We start from the raw sequence: 19,878 nt of genomic DNA, 5'->3' as shown, positions 1-19,878 counted from the left end.
GACGTGCAAAGTTTGCAGAGAGCTGAAAACAACCGAAGATCCTTCCTCTTCTCTGAAACCATCCGCAGTCACTTGGCCCCAGCACGAGTCTCCTCTACATGCATCTGCGGTTTTTTTCTTGTGTCAGGTGTCCCCAGCTGGACTGTAGTCCTCTGGCACCAGAGACCACATTTTATGATTTGGTTCCCTCCTTTCTTTCTATGCATCCCACAGAGACTTTATTACATTTGCTAATTAGCTGCTGCATTTAGAAATGCTTTTTTAAAATGCCGGATCTAGTTTTCTTCATCAAACTCCTATAAGTAATTCTACTACTTGCTTGTCTACAGACAATAAAAAAAATCTATAACCATATTACCTATAAAGAATTATTTATTTTATCCTTTCCAATTATTATGTTTAAAATTTCTCTTCCTTGTCCTACTGCACTGGCCAGACCCTCTAACACGACCTCCCGGAGAAGCCGCGGCCAGTAAGCACCCTTGTCTTCCTCCTCATTTTGAGAGGTTTGCTTCTAGGATCCACCATCCAGCATACCATTTGTTAAAAGTCTGGGGCACATGCCCTCCACCAGATTAAGGGAGTTCCTTTCTACTTCGAGTTTGCTAATGGTTTTATAGTTTTAATCAACAGAATTTAATCCTACTTAAATGTTTTCTGTATTTATTGACATAACTTTTTCCTCTGACTTCATTTACTAATTTTCTAATGTTAAACCAGCCTTGTATTCCTCGGGTAAATCCAACTCAGTCAGGACTCTGTATTTTACTGGACTGGTTTACTAATATTTTGTTAGGCTTTTCTTACAATGTTTACAAGTAAAACTGGCCTGTAATTTTGCTTCCTTGTTACCCTTTATTTATGTTTCCCTGTGTTGTACCATCACTGGAACACTGGGAACTCTGAAGCTCCCTGATCTAGATGTTTTCAGTATGGCTTACAGAGAGAAATTCTTTTTAAGATTTTAATAATTTGAGAAAGAGAAAGCACATGCCCATGCATGTGCGCCTGGAGGGGGATGGGCCAGGAGAGGGACAAGCGGACTCCGTGCTGAGCACAGAGCCCGACCAGAGAGAGAAACTTTTGTTCTGTCTTACATTATCATTAATATCTTTCTCCATGTATCACACTCATTTTCACACAGAAATACTGCCTTCAGAGTTAAAAATCTGGATCTCTGTACAGGATATGTCCACTTGGTAACATAATGCTTATAAATATTGGAAGCATTTTTCACCCACCTCTCCTAATGTCTGAGTGACACGGAGAAGGGGTCTGCGAGGGCTGCATTCCATTACAGATGTAATCTGAGATATTTATGAAACAATACTGGGGGAAGGGCAGGGAGACAGTGGATGGGGCAGGTCACAGATGAAACAAGATTCGCCGAGTTTACAACTGCCAAGTCTACGTGATGGGCACATGTGGGGCAGGAGGTGTTATATTTACTCTAGTCTTGTATTCGTTTTATATTTCCCCATAATAAAAAGTGAGAATGTTAAAAAGAATGCTTGGTTGCAGGCAAATCATGAAGATGATGGGGAGACCATACCCCCCCTTTGTAAGACAAGAGGCTACGATCTGCCATCCCCTCCTTAAGGGCGGTGCTGGGTCCTTAGGCGTCTGTGTTCCCCACAGAACTCTGCATATGGAGTATTAATTACATATCTGGAAAACTGAAACTGAGGAGATAGTCAGAGAAAACAGAGACTAATAAATGTCATCCCACCAGACTTCAGGAATGGAGCCCGTCCTTCTGACATGAATGATTACCATCATGGCGAAGAGATGGCTCCGCCGGGTCTGTCGGTCAGGAAAGAAGACAGCAGCCCCATTGAGAAGGGTATTCCTGACTTCTTGTTTTAATGTTTCCATGGGCACAGAGTCTCCGTCCACCCTGTCCACCACTGATGAAAATGAACAATGGAATCAGCTTTAGCATTTCCCATGCACTCACTCACAACATATGTATCCGCTTTCACTAGCCCATAAACTCACTGCTCCCCATCGTGTAGTGAAAACCTCTACGGCCGAAGTGGTAGAAGGAAACACTGAAAAAACGTAAGCACTATATGTACCAGTTTTCATTTCATTACTTCCTTCTGAGCCGCAACTAGGCAAAGCCTTAAAAGTAACTTCACTGGTTCGTGTGTTTTATTCCCTGTGTATCATTACCTCTCTCCCCTCCCTCCCGTCCCAGTGTCTTCTCTACAGTAACGACTGAAGAATGTGACAGTCACCACTCTCACTGTGACACATCTGTGCTCAGAAACCAGGAGGAAGAGGTGCTGACAAGAGAATAAATCCTGAAGTCAAAATAACAATTCAAAAGGAGATCCAAGGAAACACTCATTTTCCCACACAGTGATCCCTCTCCTGAGCCTGCATGATCGTAGGATCCCTGTTCTTACAGCAAGAGGCCTGGCAGGCTACCAGCACAGGATCATATTCAAGAAAAGCCCAGGGGCGCCTGGGTGTGGCTCAGTCGGTTAAGCGTCTACCTTCGGCTCAGGTCATGATCCCGGGGTCGTGGGATCGAGCCCCGCGTCGGGCTCCCTGCTCCGCGGGGAGCCTGCTTCTCCCTCTCCCTCTGCCCCTCGCCCTCCTTATGCTCTCCTGCTCTCTCTCTGCGTAAAATAGACAAATCCTTTTTACAAAAATAAAAAAATAAAATACAAAAACAAAGACAAGCCCAATGCCTACCGTCACATAAGTGTGTGTGGAGCTCCTTGGCGGCCCCTGCCCCTCCCGGGCTCTGCCGGGGAGCCTGTGCCCCCCCTGAAGCGGCTGGCCCGTCTCTCTGCAGCACTGAGAAGCAGCTCTGCAGGAGCCGCAGAAGCAGGGTCTGGGCGCAGAGGCACTCCTCCCTCGGGCTACGGAAAGACAACGAGTATCAGAGAGCACAAGGGCAGGCTGCTTTGACCCTCCAAAGCCAACAGCTGTCGAAAAAGGACTCTCATCTACACAGCAGGCTCGGTAAAAAGGCGGCCAGAGAGAGGAAGAGAGGCAGAATGAAAAGAACATCGTACTGGGCAGAGTCTGAAAACACAGACCCTGCCTGAGTCTGCCCACAGTGGGGCAAGGACACACATTTCCGATCCTATTTCTTCATCTATAAAATGAGGGCATTAGCACAGTGCTTGACCTGCTTTCCCCACCAGGTTGTGATGAGAATCAGACGACAAAATGTTTGCAGCAACATTGCCCAAAGTATGTTAAAGAAACGTCAGATGTTATCTTCAATAATAACCCGTTCTCTCAAACAAGAACAATATAAACTAGTGAGAAGTCAAAAAATCTTACAAGAAAAAAGGTCTTTTTGGAATGTAAAACTTAGTTTTCAGTTTTGTTTATATGATTATCACCTTATAACAAATTCTGACCTACTTTTGCTTTAATTTACTGTAAAAATTCCAGAAGATCTGCAAATCAAGACCCGCGAAGTCCAGAAAAGATTTATATCTTAAGCCACTTTCCTTCTGCTGCACCTAAAAAAATCATAAAAACCAGAAAAAATAAAGTGGAAAATGCATTTAAAGAAATATTGTGATGGCTCATTTACTCCTCAATGTGAAAGGGTGTAGGATTCCCATACGGCCGATGCTGACTCTCACCAACTCAGAAGTGCATGAACCACTGTTCCTGGTGTGAAACTTTCTACAGATGTGGGTGTGTGTGCATGTGGATGTGAGAAAACGTGTAAATGCACACCCCCCCCCCCACGAGGACTCCCCGACTCCATACACACCACAACCGGGACACCAGCAGGACGACAGGGCGGCATGCTCTGACCCCCGCCCGCCTGAACCCTGCCCCAGCGCCCCTGCGGCTCCGAAGCACCCCACCCACCCCTGTTTGTTTTCTGCTGTGACAGGAGAGCTTGAATAACATAGACCAAACAAACCAGAGTTAAATTGAGTCATAGCCTCCAAACTCGCCCTGAGGCAGAACTGCTGCCTTCCCCGTGTGGGAGGGCGAGACGCCCCACCGATCCCTGAGCTAAGCCATGTTCTCTATAGTGATGTGGCAAGAATCTTCCCCGGAGCCAGAAGTCACTGTATTTTTATTGGTGACTGTACAAATCAGTGTCAGGAACAGAAATGATTTTAAATCCTGACATTTTGGTACCTTTAGGGAGCAAACAGAATTCACCTGTACCTCAGGAATAATTCTCCCCGGACTTCAGGGAGACGGAAATCCCATAAACTTGCTCGGTCTCCCTAGACTACCACCGGCAATCACAGCGGAAGTCTTCACGGTCTGTCTGTAGGTCTATTCCGGGAGCCTCACTCTGACAGCCATATACCACACGGTCCCCCAGTGACTGACACCACGGATGCCCAGCATCTCCCTCCCCTGCTCCCCCGATCATCACAGCAGTGTGAAGCTAGCTGCACAGGTCCCTACAGCATGGCTTGACAGGGCCCGCTTTCGCCGGCGGCTGTTCACTTCCCTCAACACCACCATTAACTGTCCCCAGAGGAACGAGGTACCAGGTCATGGGCGAGCTGCTGAATGAACTGAAGTGTCCTGAGGAGCAGGGTGGCCCCACAGACGCTCTCCTCCCCGTCCTTCCTGCAGTGGGCACAGACGACGTGCTGTTCCGTTTCGGCTCGCACAGGCCGGAGGTACCCGCTGATGCTAAGGCCTTGCACGCCCAAGCGCTCTGCCGACTCCTGACGGGTGCAGAGGAACTTCACCATCAAATACTAGAAAGGACAGAGAGATTTGAGGAGAAGGACTCAGAAGCCCGACTATGAATGGAAGGGAGATAAAGGCCTTTCTGGGAAGGTCCCTCTATGACTTTAATGACTTACTAGGTCTCACTCTGCCTGGCATGGGGCACAAAATAGAAGTCCGACATCTCAACAAATGGGAAAAAAACACTCGTGCTGATTCAAGTCAGGTTTTGGGAAAGATCCCAATAAGAGAAATGGCATTACCCCATCTTCAGGGCAAACACAGGGTAAGACAGGATGAATCAGAGAAGTATATGTGCTCTGTGGCCAAGTCGTTTTGAATCAGAAATCAGGTCTAGGGTGAAAACAGTCAACAACTGTCGCAAAGCTCCCAACTAATCTATACCGCCCACAGCCCAGGACACGGCGCTGTCTGCTCGAAGCCAAAGCCATTTGAAAGCCCAACTGCTATGCAAACTCTCTGCTTCTTACAGTGGAAGCTCCTTTGCCAAGAGCTGTTCAGACCCCACTACTCAGATGCATAAATACTTACTGAACATCTACTACCTCTAAGCCCAGAAGACAGTTCTTCCTTCTCTTACTGAAGCTTCTTACTAAGAGGGACACTAAGTAAGTGAAAGAAATGAACTGGCCAGACAATCATGGTTTCCCTCACAGCCATGGAGACACATCTCTCGTGCACTCGGGCCAGCGTGTTTCCACTCTCCCCGCTGCACACACCCTTCCCCACACGTCCTAGCCTGGCTGTGGGTGATGACTTCATCAACCTCCAACACTTGGCAGCACACCGCCTTTCCTGGGAAGCCTTCCCCAGTGACCTGCGGGCCGGGTGGGACGTGCTTCCTCTGGGTGGCCAGAGCCCCCGTGTGTCCCTGCACCGGGGCGTCTCCCACTGGACCACGGGCTCCGTGAGGATCACAGTCACAGCTGACTGGCCTCCGGGGCTGGCTCCGGGGCTGGCACGGGGCTGGTGCATACGATCCACTCCGTGAACACGGACAGGGTAAAAGGAGGGAGTGGGCAACTGTGGGAAGGCCACAACTCGCTAATGCTTACTTGGGCAACCCTGCAGGGCTGCAACTTCACATCCGCTTCATCCCATTCTTCTTCCAGCTCAAACCAGCCAATGGGGTCATCCTCTCCAAGGTCATCAGATGAGCAACCAACCCTGTAAACACAGTGGAGATCACAAAGCATTGTCCTCTTTCTAAACTTCTCAGGGGTCTCACGAGTAAGGCACCATCTGAGTGGCGTTAACGCAGATGGACGGCCTGCAGCGAACAGTCAGGGACCGGGTGTGGCACTGCTGCCTCTAAGCACATGAAGTAGTTGTTGGTGATTTCCTCCCTGTTCCTCAGCCTCCTTATCTCTGACATGGGAACAAGTATCAGTTCCAAATATAATCTGGGAACTAAAGAGAAAGTTTGCTTCTCTAGATAACTGGCATATTTGAAGAACGAGACATGAAAGCGAGGCATCTTTTATGAGCAACTCAGGAATAAGAAACAATGCAACAACTGTTGTGCACTTCTAAAAGATCCAAAGGAGAGGCAGGTTCAGTTTTCTCTCCCTAGATCTGGCTACTCTATGTATGCCCAGCCTGAGGTTCAGTGCACTTGCAGCAGGTGAAGGTTAAGAGCAGGGAACTTTCAGATCCTGGAGCTCCAAATAAGGAAAACTTCAGCCTCCACATTTTTTCCTGTTCCTTAGAAGGTCCTTCTAGGAAAGCATCTCAGCCTCAAGGCTAAAGTAGCACAACTCCAGCCACTTCTTTTTAAAAACTAGATACTCCTGTTTCAGGAATTAAAGAACCAAAGGAGAAAAAGGCAGTCTTTTCAAGTAACATTCCTCAAACTTTCCAAACTTTACTTAACCTATGATAGAGCTAGCAAGCTAGCAACACGTAAGTATTCTGCGTGGATAAGCAAACGCGGGCATCCGTGCAAGAAGATTAAGGATCCAGAGTAGGTTCTGTAACAGGAAGAAAAAAGTGTTCTCTTCCTAACTCAAGACTTTATTAGCATCAATCTCTCATGACATAATTAATCCTAAAACCAACAGGACGGGAGGTATTCTGTCTTAATCCAAAACCATGTCAATGAGTTTCATCAATATTGTGTTTGAGGATTTTTTAATTTGCTCTGAGGCAGCCATCAAGAAACTCTTCGAGAGGGAGAGACAGCTGGCCAGGTGTCAGAGCGCACAAAGAGGTAAGCTCGCTCACTACGCCACACAGCAGACAGAAGGCAGAAAAGAGAACTGAGCGTTCGTCCTCCTGAGTACGCACAGCAGTCAGTCAGCTGGCTGGAGAGCATGCGGACTGACCATCATCTGGCCAGAAGGACAGAAGAGAGAAAAAAAAAAAAGGGAAGAAGATAGATGCATGTACATTAACAATTTGATTTCCAAACTGGAGAGAGACTGGTAACATGCAGGCCATCCAAACCAGGGTTTCAGAGTAGTTCAGGCTGAAACCAGAAGCTAAAATCAGCAAGTAAGCAGCGAACAGACCTACACCTAGGTTAAAAGAAAATCCTACATAAGATGTGAAAGATCTTATTTAACAGCAGACTTAGGGGAAAAAATTTTATTTTAATATGTCCCAAGAATGGGATAGAGCTGCTTAAAAACAAGGGTAATCTCTAGTTACCATCAAAAAAAAAGGATCTTTTAGGGGCGCCTGGGTGGCTCAGCTGGTTAAGCATATCTGCCTTCGGCTCAGGTCACGATCCCAAGTTCCTGGGATTGGGTCCCGCATTGGGCTCCCAGCTCCTTGGGGAGCCTGCTTCTCCCTCTGCTCCCAGCTCCTGCCCTCTCTCACTATCTCTGTCTCTCTCTCTCAAATAAATAAATTCTTAAAAAAAGAAAGGGTCCTTTAAGAAGGCATATATATATATATATATATATGGTAGGGAGGGAGATTTTAGGAATGAAGGAGATTTGTTCCAATTGAGGGTTGGAATTACAGCTGTAGATTTCAACTGAACATGATCTACCCCTGAAGTTCTGTGAGTTCTCCATCGTGAGGAATGTTCTGGAGACTGAATGACCAGCTGTCAGGAATGCCACCAGAGGACTACTGGCAGACAGAGGGAGTTATTCTAGATCTGTGCTACTCGAAGTGTGGTCCGCAGGTGGGAACATCATTCACCTGAGAGCTTCTCATGAGCTTCTCAGAGTCTACACCCAGAACTACTGAATCAGAATCCACGTAGAACACAGTCCTCAGTGACGTGGGCGCCGGTCAAGGGCGGCACGGTACCAGATGACGGCTGAAGGCCTCCCCTGTCACCCGAGACAGTGGCACAACCAGCAAGTCCAGGGTTCAGCTCGGTGAGTTTTAACTTGCTACTATGAAGGTGGGAGGCAACGCTGCCCAAGGCTCACCAATGACCTCGGGCTGAATCCGACAGGTCCACTTGCAGACTTTATCCAAATGACCCTGGGTAACATCTGATCCCGCCGCCCGCTCCCCACTTCCTTTAACATCACCCCGTTGGCTTCATGATGACACACAGGGGCCTTCCTCCTGCCTCACTGGCTGCTTCTCAGCCTCCTTTTTTCTCTGTGGCCCTTTAAATGCTGGTGCCTCTCAGCATGCTGGTCTGTAGGGTCTCTCTTCTCTTCCCAGCCTACATACTCGTCCAGAAAAATCTCACTTTAATTATCCTTCAAATGTCTCTCCTATTGGCACCTTCAGTACCTCTTCCAGGCTCCAACGCATTCATCCAAGGAGCTGCCAAGTAGCTCAAAGTCTTCCTAGACCTCAAATTCAACAGGACCAAAACTGAGCTCATCAGCTTCCCACAGACTGTTTTCCCAAGTTAGTTTCTATCAGAGAAGTGCATTCCCAGTGTCCCCACCTGCCCCAGCCAAAATCCCAAGCCTCCCCAGTGCCTACACCATCCTGCCTCCTCTGCTCTGCACTCAGTCACTGTCTGGTGGTCTCTCTGTCAGTTTCCTCCTCTCCCTCACTGCCAGTGCGGCTTAGCCGAGGGGACCCAGGCCTCTGGCTGCCTCCTCTCCTTGCTGCCTCCATGCTGGCTCGCCCCTGGCCACACAGCATGATCCGGAACAGTACTTGTAAAACACACATCTGGTCGCCTCGTTCTTCTCCCTGAAGTTCCTCAACACCATGCTGTCCCCCCACCCTGCCTTAAAGGGTACAGTCCAAGTCCTGAGCCAGAGACAGAAAGACCTTTAGTGACTGGGCCGCTTCCCGGCCCTCCTGCTCCATGTTCTCCACTCTCCACCTGGCAGTAACTTCTGCACTTGCAGGCCCCCGAGCCCGCGGTACTTCATCTACAAGTGCTCAAATCTGCTCTGCTTTTTGCTCAGGATCTCTCCTTCAACTGTACATCATCCTTAGCTCTTACCACAAACAACACTCCCTCCAGGGTCTTTCCTCCCAGAGGCCCCACCCCTCCTGCCCAGTGCTGACAAGACTGTGACACTGCTGGTCTGAGAGGACAGTAAGCACCACGGAGCAGGGACTGTGCCGACTTGTTCACTGTGTCTCTTCTGCGCCGAGCATCAGGCCCAGTGCAGGGTGGGTGCTTAAAAATATCTCCAATGAAAGCATGGATTAGGAGGACGGAGGTTGGGGCATCGGTAAACTTCCCAGTGGCTAGGTAAGACTGAAGACAGTCCAGGCGTGTGTCAGTACCCAGCCATTCTGGAGATGTGTACACCTGGTCATGGAAGGGACCGAGTAAAGAATCTATGAACAAATTAAAACATGTCTTCACGGATGCTGCTAGAAAGCAATGAATGCTCACGGCCACTGAGGATGGGCTAGGGGCACCTCTTCTATAAATACATGAAAGCATATTTTGCCAATAAGAAAATACATTCAGCCTTAACTACAAAGATTTTTATTCCGTTCCTTACCTGCTTTTTACAAATTGCCTGAATTCCTGAAGCTTCCATTTGTCATATTTTTCAAACCTTTTGAAGTGTTCTTCTGCGTGGAATTTATCAGAAGATGAGTTATAGGCAAACACCAACCCACACTGGGCACCAATGCCACCACGTCGAACCTAAAAACAGAGATCTAGCTCAAGTACATGGAAGGTACAAAAATCCTGCGGCTGTTGTGTTTCTAAGTAATACAGTTAAATTCAAAGAGCTTAAAGCAAAATCAAACTAACGAAATGATATTTAGTCCTAGAAAAATAAAAACACTGCTTCCTAAGGAGAGATCCTTTGTATTCACACATCCCCAGACAACAATCTACTCATCTCTGTGTTCCTGCCCTCTGCTACAGGCCTGGCACAGAATGGTCACAACACAGGTGATGAAAACCAGTGACAGACTCTGAAATGGAATCCTATTTTAAAAAATAGCAGTAACATTGCTTAAAGAAGGTAGTAAGAGAATTACCATAATTCTGATCTGTGTAACTTGGAATGCAGATTCAGTTCCTGTAGAAAAAATGGTACTTGCTCTGGTCTTTCCAGTCTCTGTAAGAAACCCTGCAAAAGGTAGACAGTGAAGTGAGGATAACCGACTCATTTGTCATAACCCTAAGAACTCACAGAGACCAACCAAACACACCAGATCCTTTGTGTGTGGCGGGGGGTAACTAGTCTGTCTCGTATTTTCATAAAAATCAGAAACAGATTTCCCCTCTGCACAGGTGTGAGCTCACTGCCAACCCCTAGGTAACAGACCGTGGCTAGGGTACAGTCTCCTCAGTGCACTGTCTTCTCAACCACACCGGCAGCCCTGCTCTGAGGTAACAAGAAAGATAGATAAAGTTCATAAAGACTGTGACTTAAATTCAAACAGACAAAAGACCTGACAACCAATCATCTTTCCGTGCCATTCCTAAAACCATGCCTGATGCTTGACTGGGCGGACAGAGGCACGCAGGCCTAGAGGACAGACGACAGAGGGATGAGAACTTCTGGAACACTCTGTCAGGAAAGACTGTGCAAGACTCTGAAACGGGCAGAAAAGATGGCTGGGTGTTCGTTCCGCTGAGCACACTCTGTGGGCTATCTCCACCTTTTGCTGTCTGTGAGCTATTTTACAACTCCGTAAACAGTAGAGTCAAGACGGTAATGCAGACAGTTCCTGCCCGCAGAAAATGCAGCTGATTATTCTTTTTTTTTTTTTTTTTAAAGATTTTTATTCATTTTGACAGAGAGAGTACAAGCAGGGGGAGAGGAAGGCAGAGGGAGAGGGAGAAGAGCCTGATGTGGGACTCGATCCCAGGACCCTGAGATCATAACCTGAGCCGAAGGCAGACGCTTCACCATCTGAGCCACCCAGGCGCCCCAATGCAGCTGATTATTCTTCATGAATGTTGACCAATTTTTGTATCTACCTGTGGATTCCTGTCGGCACTCTTATCGGTCTATATGTATTTTATGCATTCTCTTTTGAACTGTTTGTAACATCTTACTGGTCCCCACTAATTAATGAGATAAATAAAAAGTGTAACTGTTCATTTTTCATTTGTATCAAAGTCATGGTTTACCTCTTTTGTTGTCGTGAATTATCCTTTAATAATTCACAAAAAGGTCTGCTGCTAGACCCAAGGCTGCCTTTCTCTTTCAAACTTCTGTAAATGATAAAATTCATACACATGCCCACATCAGCACCAAACAACCACTCATCCTGGAACCATGAACGGTTGGGCCCTCAACCGTTCTGCCTGCTCAAGATTAAACCCGCTTCATGCTGCTTTCATTATACTGAATTCAATAAACAAAACTGTCTGAAGTTGAATCTCCATAAAACAATATGCAAAATGTGTCACCAAAACCAAGAAAATTAAAACCAAAGGAACACTGACTAGTTACAAAGAGAAGCTATGGTAGGATCTAGTTCCATCAAACAGTGATTATGTCCACAGTTTTAAGAAGCCACACGGTCAGGAATTCACACAACTCGCCTCACAGTAAGACTAATCTATCCAGCCTGCTCTGGTGCACTGAAGGTCTGCCCAGGTTAACTGACCACCAGCATTTGTCATTTGTCTCAAAGTAGCTGAAGCAATTAACCGAATCAAAAGAATCAGACACTCTTTAAATGACATTGCCACCAAACACACATCTAAAGGTCTTCTCTAAAGGCCAAAATAAATATATAAACAAAGCCTAAAAGGTAAGTAAAACTTTGTTCTTCCCTTTCCGGGTAAAAAACAAAAAAGAGCTCATGTGATGCCCTAGAGCTCCCTCTGTTTTGATACCGCACCCCCCCCCCAATTTATTCTCTTCAAAAGACAGTAAAGAAAATAACCAATCACAGATTAAAGAACCCCTTCGGTGTATGGGCAGCACCCTGCATCCCTTTCAAACACCAGACAGGAAAAGCTGTGCTCCAGAGGGTCAATGTGTGGGTCTTCTGGGCACTCACTGTGCAGCAAGAGGCACCTCTCCAGAACTGACACTTCCTGGCACCTGGGGAGCGTGAAGCACAGCCGCGAAAGGAGCCATCCCCTCCCCCACCCAGGGGAAGGAAAGCAATTCCTCCTCTAAACCCAACTGTTCTGGCTGTGAGCATTTCCCCTGCCCCACCCATCGCCTCAGGCTCATTTTCAGTGGCGACGGCTGTGGAGGGAGTGACCAGGAGAAACGGAGTCTCCTCCCCAGGCCTACGCACATCCCACCTGTGTGCCTGTAGGAAATAAAACCAACATAACCCACAAACTACAACTACTTTACAAGATCCATCCACCCGAGGGAAGCAGAAGGCAGGGAGGGGAGATGAGCAGATGACACAGGGAGAGTAACAGTATTCGATTCCCACAGCTAGAGAAAAATCTGCAGTCCTTCTGGACTTTGAAGAGTGTTACAAATCCCTATACCATTTTTTCAGATGGTGAAAATACTCTGTATGGTATTATAATGATAGATTCATGTCATTACACATTTGTTTAAACCCCCAGAACATACAGCATCAAGAGTGGACCCTAAAGGGAGCGCCTGGGTGGCGCAGTCGGTTAAGCACCCAACCCTTGGTTTTGGCTGAGGTCGGGATCTCGGTTGTGGGATCCAGCCCCTCGTCAGGCTCTGCACTCAGCACGGAGTCTGCTTAAGACTCTCTTTCCCTCTTGCTCTGCCCCTCCCCCTCACGCACGTGTGCTCTCCACGTGCGCTCTCCTCTCTCTCTCTCTCTCTCTCTCTCTCCTCTCCCTCTCTCTCTCCTCTCTCTCTCTCGGACCCTAAGGTAAACTATGGACTTTGGGCAATTATGAAGTGTTGTCGTACACTTGTCCACGGTAAGAAAATGTCTCCCTCTGGAGTGATGCTCACAATGGGGGAGGCTGCACGTGTGGGGGGAACACGTTATACAGGAACTCTCTGTGCCTTCCTCCAGTTTTGTTATAAACCTAAAACTGCTCTAAAAAAAAGTCTTAAAAAAGAAAGAAGAGATGGAGACATGATTTGAAATGGTGATATAAGTAGAAAATAAAAGTAAAAAGCTAAAATAAAACAAAAGAGAGGCTTTTCAGTGGATGATGATGATGAGAAAACAAATCCGTCGACGTTTTGGGAAGGTTCTGCCTCACATGCTCTGGAGACAGAAACCCTGACTCTCCAGTGTGTGAAGGGAGAACGCAGGCACCTCTCGCAGAGTGGTCTTGCCTCTCCCGGGTGGGAGCTGCGGTCGGGACGCGTGGCGGGGGGGTGCGCGGCCCGTGCGGCCCCTCGCGGCCCCTAGCGGGACAGGAGAGGGACGCGGTGAAGGAAACATGCCCGCGGAGACTGCGCTGCGCGGGGAGGACGGCAGCAGGAGCGTCCTGCGTAAGAGTCTATAGCACGCGAAGCCCACGGGGAGAGGAGACGCCTCGGGGAGAAGCACGAACACAGGAGACAGGACAGAGGAGAGGGGGCCACTGAGAACGTATGTGGTCTGCAGTGCCGTGAGGAAGGCCAAGGAGAAAGCAAACCCAGAGCAGAAGGGCAATTCCTGCCAGCGTTTGATAACGACCCAAACAGTCCCCTTCCTGAGCCGAATCGGCGATGTTCTAAGCAGCGCAGTGAGCACAAGGGAGCAAGTGCAGGAGACGAACCGGCTGGCTAGCGAGACAGGGAAGGAAGAGACGCACAGACACACCGAGCCGAGGGAAAGAGCCCGCCACCGCACGGGACAGCTCCTCAGCAGGCAAGCAGTGAGGTTCTTCCGGACACTCCGGATCCAGAGGGGTCACACTGAGAAATACCCTTCTCCCGAAATTATGTTTTCAGCAGTATCATGCCTCAGATCTGCTGAGTTTCTTAATGATTTAGGGTAACACAATGGAAAAATAATCTGAATTTAAAAATGGAAACTTTTCATATTCCAAAAGGAGGAGTCCTTGCTTTTCAAAACCGAGGGCTCTCAAGCACCCATAGCAGAGTACGAGGCTGTGGTAAGGATGGCAGGCGGACAGTTCAAGAACCACTGCCTCGTGCAGGCCGACCTGGCGTCTGGCCCGCGACTTCCAAGCAGTCCAAGGCCCAGGTCTCACACCGGCAGAGAGTGCACCACGGCCCTTCCACTCACCACACACGGACAGACCTACCACTCACCGTCTCTCGTCCACGGCTCCATGAGCAGGTTTTCAGGCCCTGACTTCTCCTCTTTCCCTTTGACATCACAGGCCTGAAGGGTCAACTGAAGAGGTTTACCTGATCAAAGAAAAGAGAGAGGATGAGAGCCTTAAGCTGGCACAAAGTAAAAAATAAAAACTAGCAGGCCCGTCCATGGAAACGGAAAGCAGGCGGCCAGGAGACTACTGGCGGAAAACCACCTGTTGAAAAGCTACAACAGAGAAGCTGACGCCATCCTTGTACGCTTTCCTGAAGGAGACCGAGTACAGCTTTATGTCCCTATGTGACTCCAAGAGGAGGTCTCTAGGATAACCACTCCTCAGAAACAAAGCACATTATAAGATATAAGACTAATACCACAGATTCAACATGTTTGGGAGAGGAATGCCTAAAATAGTGTTTTGGAGCCAATAACTAATTTTACTGCAATTGCATTTTTATATATAAATAATATCTTAGGGTCTTGGGTCGTGTTTCTTTAATACACCTACAGGCAAATTTTGAAAGTTTTAGGAAGTTTAAAAAGTACTGTTTGCTGTAACGACCTGAAAGCTTTTCCTTTTTCTCTCATGTTAATATTTTAATGAATACCCATTAACCTATAACCAACCCAGAACTAGAATACTGCCAGTAACAAACATTCCCTCCTGCGTCCCTCCGCTATCCAGTGTTCCCTCCCCAAATAACTGCTCCTCTGAATCGATAACTTTCCTGGAGAGTATATCCCAAACACCACGAATCCCTCCCATCCAGCCGTGCCTGCTATGGGCTCCCTAACCCACCAAAAAATGACCTTTTCAAATTTAAGAGGAAAACTGGATTTACAAGACATCAATTGTCGGACCTTAAAAATTACACATAAAATAAATTACTAAGTTGCATGAAGGCAAAGGCAGAAACAGCATGGCAGAAACAGCACTGTTTGCCCGTATAACTGAAGAGGATGGGATCCGAGACTGTACTTTGTGGACAAAACGTTAGTGCCAGAGGCCGGGATGGCAGATGAGTTGTTCCTCATGTACCAACCGAGAAGGGTTAGGAGGGCCCATCCCGAGTCAGCAGGAAAGCACTAAGGGGGACGGCGGCCGGGCCCAGGGGGGCAAGGCGGTGGTGGACACACAGCTCTCACAGGGACGCAGAGCGATGCAGTCTAAGACCAGGGTGCTCTGTGCCGTGTCTGGGCCAGTTCCCTCCCTCCTCCAGATGGGAGGTACTCCAACTTCCCAACCGTCTTGGTCTACACCAAGAGACACATCTGTACCTCATCGAAGACGGCTGTGCTCAAATGACCAGCAAGCCTAAGTGATCTGGCCGGTAAACCCTGGGAGTACAGCCCAGGGGACTCAGACCCTCTTCCGATGCTGCCATCAATGGGCCCACATCCCCCTTCTCCCTGCCAGCCCCTGTAGGAGAGGGTATGTTCATCCCGGAATCACGGGGTAGCTACAAACTGCCCAAGGAGATAAGAAGATGCCAGGTTAATTCTGGTGTTTTGGCTTGTCCACTGCACCTTGCTCACTTACCGTATTTAAGGAGCAGGTTTTGCCTGACAGATGCCATGGAGGAGATGAGGGACGAGGCGTCGTACTGTGTGTCCAGGTGGTCAGTGATGGTACACAGAGAGCTCAGCACTTTGGCAACACTTCCTCTTGCCAGTGCAAAGGCCAGAAGAGTCAGCTCCACCTCTGGAGTCGAACAGCAGCTATAAACAAAGAGCAAAAAACTTGTCACTTCCTAAAAACATGAGGAAATCCAGGTATCCCCCAAACCCCACGTAACTGGCCGCCATCAGTAAAATCCACCTGTCATATGCTTTCTATATGTTCATCAGAAATACTTTCTCAAAATCCTCAAGATAACCTAAAGAAAACCTAAGTTAACCCAGAGAACGAGGACATTAACTCCTCCCCTCTGTGCCCTTAATCTGTAACTATTAAAAAATACTAACGATATCAATTTTAACACGTCAAACTTTATAAACCAAATAAATAAATGAACCACAAATAAAGAAGCCGCTACAATAAGCCTCTGCTACTAAGAATGATCAGCAGCCAGAGGCTCAAGGGCTCATTCCTCCGAAAGCACGAACAACCTACTTTAGATGTACTCCAAACACCTTACACTGAAACTTTTAAAACTGTCCAGACGTCTCTGGACCTAGTTTGTGCTCCGACACAGTAGCGCCCTCAGGGCTGGGCAGACACAGAACAGCAAGCACTGAGTCTGTCAAGCTACTAAGGAGCCTCGCCCAGGCCCACAGACCAGCGGCTTATTTGCCGGCGGGTGCCCGGGGAGGCCGTGGGCTGGGGTTCCAGGTAAGCTCAGAGCTTCTGCACTGGGGACTCTAAGACACCTGTCTGGTGCATCAGAGGACCCCCACCCCCTGAGGTCAGGTGGTGTCGCTACATAATGGAGCTTAGAGGACTGAACTATGATTTTACTTTCCCTTCAGTCACTAAAAATGAGCCATTTTCAGTACTGATCTTTAAAAGATTAAAAAATTTAAAAAAAAAAGGCTAAACAAGCATATAGACCCTCTACCCCCTACAAGCCCCATCTCATCAACCTTGACTTTACCTAGTTATCCTTATGAGGAAGCTGTCCACTTCTTCTAGAACGTTGGGAGACAGGAAAGTCGAGAAATCCGTAGATCCTGGTGAGAGGGAAAGCGGAGGCATGTGCTGCAGTGCCTTCCTGCAAGTGGGAGATGGAAAATCAGAACAAATCCAGGCAAAACATTAATTTAATAATATTCGATGAACACCAAATTGTTAGACGCCTGTTGGGAGTAATCCCTCATAAACAAAGTGTTCCCACAGAGAGCCCGGCACACAACACTGAACCAGCTTTTTTCCCCAGGGGTCACGGTGCCAAGTAACTTCATGGAGTTTCCTTCTTTTTTATTTATTCTTTCTTTTAAGAGTCCCATTTCCCTTCAAGGAGACTTATTCCAGTCTTTGGGATCAAGTCTTCCTTTCACGCAGGGTAGGCAGAAGACATATAGACTCTACAGAAAAAACCCTGCAGTTCTTAGGAAATGTGACCCCAGAGGCAGAGCAGTTTGTGGCCCGGTAAGAAGCTCATGTTATACATTCCATCTTGAGATCTATGGCATCTAAAGACACGCCACGAATTTTCTTTCCTCCTAAGCATGAGCACCTGTCACAGTTTCTATTCTTGCCCCGTGTTTCTTGGCCTTTCTACCTTAATGTCTGCTTCAACGTTTGTCTTCTCTCATCTCCTCTTACGTTTATCTTTCTGAATCCCCCAAAAGTTTTACCTCCTCCAGACTAGTAGTCATCAGACAGACTGATGCAAACAAAAATGACTGGGTCCTACTCTACGCCAGCAACTGTGCTGGGTGAGCGAGTGTACTGCGAACAATGTGAAGGTATGCAAAAAGTAACTCAAAATCCTACAACTGACAGTCATTTCAAGGGAACAGTAATGAGAATCCCTCCAACAGTATTATTCCTATTTCAAAACGGAGATAATACAGCAAGGCTAACATTGCGTCGGCTTCCCTCTGCTCTCATTCTTCTTTCTCCCCACTCTACAAGGGGCTGCCCAGGATGGCAGCCACATGAAAGGCAGCTGGTCAATGAGGCCAAACGCACACGAGCGTGCAGTGATTTACCAAATTTATTTCTACTGATACAACGGTTTTGTTTCATGATATTCTTCTTATTGTCCCTCACCGATTTTTTTCAAAAAAGATTTACAGTGGTTTTAGATCACTGATATTTAAACATTAGGAGTGAAAAAACAATTGCAGATTAACAATTACTGTTAGAACTGTTTAGAAATATAAACTTTAAATATATCCATTCCTCAACAACTTGGCGTATCTTTACAAGAATAAGGTAGAAAGCTCTTCTTCTTCCCCTTCCTGTGAATTCAGTCCATAAAGCACGGCTACACAAGGCAGACATTCATGTGTGTTTGGGTGGGAGGGTAGGGCACCCTGGGGGCCCATAACGGGGTGCTCAAGTGGGTACTGAGCAGAGTGAGAAAGGTATCTGCACAAAGGGTCGGCCTGGCAGGGAATGTGAGTACCAAGGAGGGCGGCCCGGTGCAGAGCGAGGGAACCCAAGGGGAACAAGCAGGGCCCAGGCACAAGGACGGTCAGAGCAACAGCCCTGCAGAAGGTGCTGGAGCAGGAGTCAGGAAGGAGGGTGTCCAGGCAAGGGCAGGGGAGACGGGAGACGGGTTGTATATGGAGGACTCAATAAGTAAGTAAATACAGTGGGGAGGAAGGGCAGCAGTTTTCTCGTTACCCGAGAAGGGGGGGTGCAAACACAGAGGAAACCAGAGTGTACACCGGAGTGCTGGATTAGAAGTGGGGGTGTCGGTGCGGACTCTCGAGTTCTCAGCACTACAGATGCAGACGTGACTACGGGTGTGAGTGTGTGTAACGTGTACACACACACATGTACTATTTATGCACAAACGTGTATTTCCTAGTGGGGCCCGCTGACAGAGCCTGAGAGAAGCAATGAGCTCATCTGTTTAGTCTCCACTAAAAGGGATGATGACCCCTCAGAAACAGTGGCTGATTCCAGGACTGAGGCAGGGAGCAATCGAGACAGGCCTGGAATAGTCCGCTGTTCTAGAAAGTAAGGAAGTGTTTCAAGTTGCTGAGGACATGTCAAAAGGACACATGAATCACACCAAGGGGGTTCCCATTGGCCAAATCTGGGCCCGTCTACACATCAACACTGTGATGTTATAAGCCAGCAACTAACACAGGAATCACGAGTCCATACCAATATAAAGTTTGAGGAAGGATGGGACATTTACAGTCTCAAAGCACCTCCTCACAAAATACTTACTAATTACCAACACAAAAAAATCCCTTTACAATGGAAAAATTTGGCAGACGCCCCTCCCTTCAAGGGATCAAAGTTAACGTGAGCGGGACTAGTAAGTGGACACTAAAGTTGTGTGACACCTGATAGGATGCAATGAGAACACACCATCATTTCTCTGATACTCCTGCTAAAGACACAAAACCTAAACTGAATCATTATGAAACATCAGGTGAACCAAAACTGAACGACACTCCTGGAAATAACCAACCAATAATTTTCAAAAGTGTCAAAGTCAGAACGTCCAGGAAAGACTGAGGAACTGGTCCACACCAGGGGAGACTAAGGAGACGTGACAAACGCCAAGTGTGGCCTGGGTCCTTTTGCTACACGGGACGTCACTGGGAGAGCTAGCAGGACCCGAATGGGACCTAAGGACCAGATGACAGCACCGTGCATCACTGGGAACTTCCTGGTCCCGTTGGTGGCAGTGAACCTTCTTGCTGACAAGAAACACACACTCGTGTGCTCAGGGACAATGGGGCACCGGGTTTGCAGATTACTCTCAAATGGCTCAGAAGGAAATAAAGTTGTTTGTGCTGTACGTGCGATCTTTCTCTAAGTTTCTAATTGATTTTTTAAAAAAATTTTTAAACAGGAAGCAAGACAGGAGTACAGCCAAATATGACTTCACATCTGGCACTGCCCGCAGCGCTACTGGCTGAAAAGCTCCATGCTCAGAAGATGTCAGAGAACCGCTATTAGTAACTTAAATCCAGGACTAGAACCTCCTAGCTTCTAAGGCTCTATGTCACTACTCCCCA

The 19,878-nt window shown here is 47.6% G+C and overlaps 1 protein-coding gene across 4 annotated transcripts in view; it reads right to left on the bottom strand.

The window, feature by feature from the left end:
* Positions 1-19,878, bottom strand: part of ZZEF1 (zinc finger ZZ-type and EF-hand domain containing 1) — a 101,263-nt gene that overhangs the window by 58,888 nt on the left and 22,497 nt on the right. For all 4 annotated transcript variants that reach the window (XR_003612525.2, XR_003612526.2, XM_028124816.2 and 1 more), the window contains exons 7-16: positions 16,824-16,940; positions 15,770-15,948; positions 14,226-14,324; positions 10,084-10,175; positions 9,591-9,739; positions 5,757-5,868; positions 4,494-4,709; positions 3,388-3,488; positions 2,704-2,873; positions 1,774-1,907 (exon numbers count right to left, since the gene is read on the bottom strand). Coding sequence is in view for 2 of the 4 variants with exons in the window: in XM_028124816.2 (XP_027980617.2) it covers positions 1,774-1,907; positions 2,704-2,873; positions 3,388-3,488; positions 4,494-4,709; positions 5,757-5,868; positions 9,591-9,739; positions 10,084-10,175; positions 14,226-14,324; positions 15,770-15,948; positions 16,824-16,940 (1,369 nt within the window). In the remaining 2 variants the exon portion in view is untranslated. The remainder of the gene's footprint in view (positions 1-1,773; positions 1,908-2,703; positions 2,874-3,387; positions 3,489-4,493; positions 4,710-5,756; positions 5,869-9,590; positions 9,740-10,083; positions 10,176-14,225; positions 14,325-15,769; positions 15,949-16,823; positions 16,941-19,878) is intronic.

This window comes from Eumetopias jubatus, unplaced genomic scaffold, assembly GCF_037043125.1.
Source record: "Eumetopias jubatus isolate StellerSeaLion01/CBP00866 unplaced genomic scaffold, mEumJub1_p1.0 scaffold_10, whole genome shotgun sequence".
Classification (NCBI taxonomy): domain Eukaryota; kingdom Metazoa; phylum Chordata; class Mammalia; order Carnivora; family Otariidae; genus Eumetopias; species Eumetopias jubatus.
Note: the sequence above shows the minus strand (reverse complement) of the source record. Positions and strands in the feature narration are given on the sequence as shown.